This window comes from Selaginella moellendorffii, unplaced genomic scaffold, assembly GCF_000143415.4.
Source record: "Selaginella moellendorffii unplaced genomic scaffold, v1.0 SELMOscaffold_16, whole genome shotgun sequence".
Classification (NCBI taxonomy): domain Eukaryota; kingdom Viridiplantae; phylum Streptophyta; class Lycopodiopsida; order Selaginellales; family Selaginellaceae; genus Selaginella; species Selaginella moellendorffii.
In genome coordinates, this window is record NW_003314277.1 from 1,776,282 (window position 1) to 1,782,519 (window position 6,238).

Below are 6,238 nucleotides of genomic sequence, written 5' to 3' on the forward strand. Positions count from 1 at the left end.
GTGCCTCTCCCGGTCGGTCTCTCCACGCAACGCTCCACACCATGCTCCACACTCGAGAGCCAGAGAAGAAACTCCCACTCTACTTCGACGATATTTCCAGGTGTAGAACTGATGGACGCGAGCAGAAGATAGCACTGTGCAGCCTCGACGGTACTTTGATCAGATCGACTTATCCATTTGCGTACTTCATGCTCTTGGCATTCGAATCAGGTTCTCTAGCCCGGGCATTCATGCTCCTAGCTGCATTCCCAGTTTCCTTACTGCTTAGATTCCTGGTATCTAACGAGGCAGCCATGCAGATGCTGGTTTTTATCACCTTCTCCGGGCTCAAGGCTTCCACTGTAGAGTTCCTGTCCAAGGCCGTGCTCGCGAAGTCCTACTTTCGCGACATGAACCCGCGGACACTCTCGGCACTGGTTTCTTTCGGGAAGAAGTACATGGTCACGGCAGCTCCCAGGATCATGGTGGAGCCATTTCTGAAAGAGTATCTCGGGGTTGAGTCCGTGGTTGGGACCGAGCTCCAAGTTCTAAGCAACGGTTACTGCACTGGACTCATTCAATCCGGAAGCCTGCTGCTCAGCGGGAGAAGGAAGCTGGAAGCTTTAAAAAACTTCTTTGAAACGATCCACGTCTCATGCCCCGACACTGGATTCGGCAGCAGCGACTCGGATTATCCATTCATGTCTTGGTGCAAGGTGAAAGCTCTTGTCTTTCTCGTGTTCTAACTCTCTTCTCCACAGGAAGCCTACAAAGCCATCCAGAAGAGTGAAGAGATCGTCCTCCCTTCCTCGGCTCAAGAACGCATCAAACCTCTCGTCTTCCACGACGGCCGCCTGGCAGTCCTCCCGACTCCAGCAATGGCTCTCGCCATTTTCCTGTGGACACCTCTCGCCATCGTCCTGGCACTGCTCCGGATCCTCGTCCCGCACACACCATACAGCGTGATGCTCCCCCTGGCGGCGCTCCTCGGCATCAAACTCCGCATCAAAGGCTCATTCCCACCGAAGGATCCCGCAGCTCCAGGGAAGCTCCTCTTCGCCAGCTCTCACAGGACACTCCTCGACCCCGTGGTTCTCTCGGGGGTTCTCGGCCGGGAAGTGACGGCCGTCACCTACAGCATCAGCCGGCTCTCGGAGCTCCTCTCCAGCATCAAGACGGTGCGCTTGAGCCGCAACCGAGCCAGTGACAGCCGAACGATGCGTCGCCTCCTCTCTAGCGAAGACGTGGTGGTGTGTCCGGAAGGGACGACTTGCCGGGAGCCATACTTGCTGAGGTTTAGTCCTTTGTTTGCCGAGGTCTCAGACAACATCGTGCCTGTTGTGATGTATGCGGAGATGGGATTGTTCTATGGAACCACTGCTCGTGGCTGGAAATGGATGGATCCATTCTTCTTTTGCATGAACGTCCAGCCATCCTACACTCTGGAGTTTCTCCAGGCTTTGCCAGATGAGAGGACGTGCGGGAGGGGCAAGAGAACGAGTGTGGAGGTGGCCAACTACGTGCAGGAGGAGCTTGCTAGAGCTTCTGGTCTTAAGCCCACTGCCCTTACTAGGAAAGATAAGTATCAGTTTCTAACATTTGTTCAGTAAATGTATAAAAATTTATTTAAAAACTTCAAATGATTTGCATGAAAGAATTTATTAATATAATAATAAAAAAAAATATAACATTGTGAGTGCTTAGAATATGGAAAGGGAATGCATCTCAATTAGCCCAAAAACCCTAACTTATATACAGGAGTGAGTGGTCTGGATTGAAATCAATTTGACGGCTACCAAAATCCCACTACACTAATATTAGTATACAGCATCATAATCATACACTTGGCCCTTATATTATCCCCTCCTCTTAGAATAATGGAAAACTATCAAAGTTTTCTTGTAGATAGGTTAGGATTTGGAGGAACATCAGAAGGAGGCATCAGTGGATCTATAGGTGGTATTAACGCTCTTAATCCCTTTGTATGAAGCGTTTCAACCGCTACACATGCACAATCTTTGGAAGATTAGCTTACTGAATGTCATGCCGAACTTCATAAAGTTGTGGTCCAACTTGCCACAACACTCAATATGGTCCTTTTCACTGCACAAGGAGCCCCTTAGATAAACCACATACCATAAGATGGGGAAAACGAACTAACACTAAATCATCCACTTTGTACTCCATAGGTGGACAATAATGGGAGTTGTAGTGTCGTTGTTGTCCCACTTGTACATAGCCTAAGTGTTTGGCAGACTCTACTGGACAAGTGGAAGAATGCTCGTCAAATACTAATCCCATGACCTAGCATCGGCAATTCGTAGCAATTGCAAAGGTAAAACCAGCTCCATTAGTAATATTGGATTATGACCATATAGGAGTTTATATGGTGAAACACCAATAGAACTCTGCACCTTTATGACATATACATACCGAAGAGATGGCAAATAACCATCTCAATCCGAATGCTAAAATTTCATATACTTTGCAATCATCCCTTTGAATGTTCGAACAAGCCGTTGCACTAGATCGTTTGATTGTGGATGATAAGCACTCGTGAAAGTGTGGCGTATCCCTAACGAAGACGTCAAAACATGAAATGCCTCATCCATAAATGCGGGACCATTATCCGAAAGAATCCGCTCTGGACAAGCATGCTGGAACACCACTTGATTAAGGAGGAAGTATCCAATAACAGTTGCAAAGGCACTAGCAAGAGAACCAACTTCCACCTAACGAGTCAAGTAATCAAAAACAATAATAACATACTCATTGCCAGCAGTCGACCGTGGAAAAGGTCCCATAAGATCAAACGCCACCAACTTAAATGGATGGGAAACTGCAATTAACTCCAATTGTCCTTCCACAGCACAAAGGGGAATATTATGAGCTTGGCACCAAACGCATCTATGCACATACTAGATAATATCATGTCGCATTTCTGGCTAATAGAAAGACCTATGCAGCTTCTCGGTTACACGACGATGTCCCATATGCCCACCTAGAATAGGAGAATCATAGTAGGCATGGAGAAACCGCAGAATAAAGACAGAAGGCACCACTAACCATAAATGATCATTAGGATCTGTCCCCACAAAATAAAGAAGGCCGTCTTCAAGGTGATATTGAGAATGTAAATGCCAAAAAGGCAAGTCATCAGCAAGTGATGTAGGATTCTAAAACCCATCTCGAAGCCTTTGAATTTATGGCTCAATCTTTTGAGCCTCACAAACTTCATGAAGAGAAGATAGATCTTGCTCTGTGCCTTGTAGACACTAAACGTCAAGTACAACAACCGCCGATAGTATAGAATCCTCGTCTAGAAAATCCATAGATGCTGGAACAACAAGCTCATCAAAAACATGAGAAGAGAATGGAGAAGGAATAGGAGCTCGAGAAAGGGCATCAGCATCAGCCATAGAACTCTTTGGGCGATGAACAACATCAAAATCATATATATAAAGCTTCAAAGCCCATCGAGCAGTACGACCAACTAGGTTCTTCCGCTTCAATAATGAAGTAACAGCAGCATGGTCACCTTCAAGTAACGTCCGAGAACCATGTAGATATGCATGAAGTTTCTCGAAACCCCAAACTATTGCTAAACACTCTTTCTTTGTCGTGGAGTAGTTCATCTCCGCTGGTTGTAATGTATGGCTTATATACGCAATGGGATGGTGCTGATTAGGCACACTCGAGCTCTCTTGCATCAACACACCTCCAAGACCAATGTTAGAAGCATCCATACGCAAAATAAAAGGTCGAGTATAGTTAGGATATATCAAAACCAGAGGAGTCGTCAATAGCACTTTGAGATCCACGAATGCCCACTCACAATCCGGAGACCAGATGAAAGATGACGTTGATGACTTCAGCAATGCTCGCAACGGTGCAATGCGATCAGAAAGATGATTCACAAAAGATAGAGATACTACACCTTGCCCAAGAAGCGCTACACATCATTCACACACTTTGGAGTAGGGAACTTTAGAACAGCCACAAGTTTGTCAGGATCAACTTGCAAACCCTTACGAGAAACACAATACCCAAGATAAATTGTGTCCTTGGACCCAAACACGCACTTCGACTGCTTCAGCTTTAAACCAACGTCGTGTAGCTGATTCAACACTTTACAAACATCATGAACGTGCTCCTCCCATGTCCCCTCTGAGTGGATCAAGACATCATCAATGAAGTTAGCTGTCACCTCTGGCATATCACAAAGAACCTCGTTCATCATCCGTTAGAAAGTTGAGGTCCGCCTTATCCCGTGCACATGCATATGTATAGCTGTTGCTATAAAGAATGAAAATTGGTTCCACCGCATGACGCAAATATAGATGGCAATGTGTGGCAATAAGTCAAGCAATAGAAGATAAACTCGAACCTGTATCAACCAACACGGAGAGAATAATATAAGACCTCTTGTTATAAAAACGAGTTTGGAAAGTAAACACTAGATGAACTGGTACTGAGTATCATCAAAAGAAAGATGGAGGAGTCACTGACTTATTCGCGCAAGGTCCCTCCATTACTCGTGCGACTCCTCATTTCCCGGATGCATCTCGGTGTCCAAAACTTCCACTGTAGCAGCACCAACAGGAGATTGCTGACGCTAAGGTTTCCACCCAGGAAATGGAAGTCGCCAATCTGGAAAACACCAACAACGTCAATAAGTATAACCAACTTTATCACACACCCAACAGCGAATATCACAGCCACAGCCATGACTACGTCCTTGCCCTTGTCCTTGGACTCGAGCAGCAATAGTATCAACCTCCATTGGAACAAGACCATCACCCATAGAAAGTGGAGCTGAAGGATGTGCAGTGAGAAGTGGAAGAGGCGATGTCTCATAATATTGTGCCAAGCAAAGAGTATCGTCAAGGGTGGCGAGAGCAAGTGCATGCACAAGTCTGACAAGATCTTAACAAAGTGCTGGCCACAACATTCCTAGCTTGATCCGCTTTGATATATTTGGCTTCGCACGAAGCAAAAGACTTCAGAAAAAAATGCCAAATTGCATCACCAACTCAAATGGCCCTTGGCGAAGATGATGCAATTGTTGGAAGGCATAATCACAATCATTGGCATGTCTAAAGGTGCGTTTGAAGACATCCGGGAGAACACTCCAATCCCCACGGGTGGCTGCACTCAAACCATTGTACCACTACAATGCCATCCCTTGGAGACACGTAGGAAACTCATGCAAACGTCAAGTATCATCTCAAGAATGATATGTAGCAATCACCATGAAGTGATTGAACCAATGATACATATCATCCCTAGGATTCCAGCGAAAAAACTCCGGCCAAATGCAAGGATTGGCACCAAGAGCAGGAGGAGTTGTACCACGTGTTGTGAACGCTGCCATCAACTGAGTTTGGTTATTCAATTGCAAGTGCGTAGCATCAAGCAATTATACCAATTGTTGCTCCAGAGTCAAAGGAGGAGATTGCTGATCTGCCATGAAAATGAACAAAAAAAAAGAGTAAAAGAAGAGAAATGACAAAAAGCTAGAAGGAAATGGTAGATCTAGATAATGCAAAAAGTTAGATCTAAACCAAAATCCCAAATCCAAGCACTCCTCAGGGACAATCAAAGGTTCCCCTCATCTCCACCAATGTGAGTGCTTAGAATATGGAAAGGGAATGTGCATCCCAATTAGCCCAAAAACCCTACCTTATATACAGGAGCAAGTGGTCCAGATTAAAACCAATTTGATGGCTACCAAAATCCCACTACGCTAATATTAGTATATGGCATTGTAGCCATACACTTGGCCCTCACAATATGAAAATAATATTAATATATATAAATTTTGTTAAAAAAAGTGTAAATAATTGAGTAAAATATTTCTATTCTACTGTTAAAATATTTTAAGGCATAACCAAATATTTGAGGAATTCCATTATTCCATTTTTACAATTTAAAAACTATATTTAAACATTATGATAAAAAAGTATCTGACAATAAAATAATATATTTATAATACATATTGTGAAGTTGAAATGTATGGGTATAATGCTGTATACTATTATTAACGTAGTGGGATTTTAAATTGGTTGTAATCTAGATCACTAGGGTTTTTGGGCTAATTGATATATATATTTCTATATTTTATTTCTATATCTCATATATTCACATTAGTGAAGATGAGGGGTAGCTTTAATTGTCCCTAACGAGTGCTTGGATTTAGGATTTTGGTTTAGATCTAACTTTTACATTATCTAAATCTCACCCTTTTTTATAATTTTTC

At 43.7% G+C, this 6,238-nt stretch overlaps 1 protein-coding gene across 3 annotated transcripts; it reads left to right on the top strand.

Moving 5' to 3' along the window:
- The first annotated feature begins 6 nt into the window (after positions 1 to 6).
- LOC9642079 (glycerol-3-phosphate 2-O-acyltransferase 6) lies at positions 7 to 1,633 on the top strand. 3 transcript variants are annotated; one of them, XM_024675996.1, is made up of 3 exons: positions 40 to 150; positions 300 to 695; positions 741 to 1,633. In XM_024675996.1, the coding sequence occupies exons 2-3, from the start codon at positions 300 to 302 to the stop codon at positions 1,587 to 1,589; spliced, it is 1,245 nt and encodes a 414-aa protein (XP_024531764.1). In that variant the 5' UTR covers positions 40 to 150; the 3' UTR covers positions 1,590 to 1,633. The 3 variants fall into 3 exon arrangements, with proteins under 3 accessions (XP_024531762.1, XP_024531764.1, XP_024531763.1); XM_024675995.1 differs by having other exon boundaries at positions 98 to 210; XM_024675994.1 differs by having other exon boundaries at positions 7 to 695.
- The last annotated feature ends 4,605 nt before the right edge of the window (positions 1,634 to 6,238 follow it).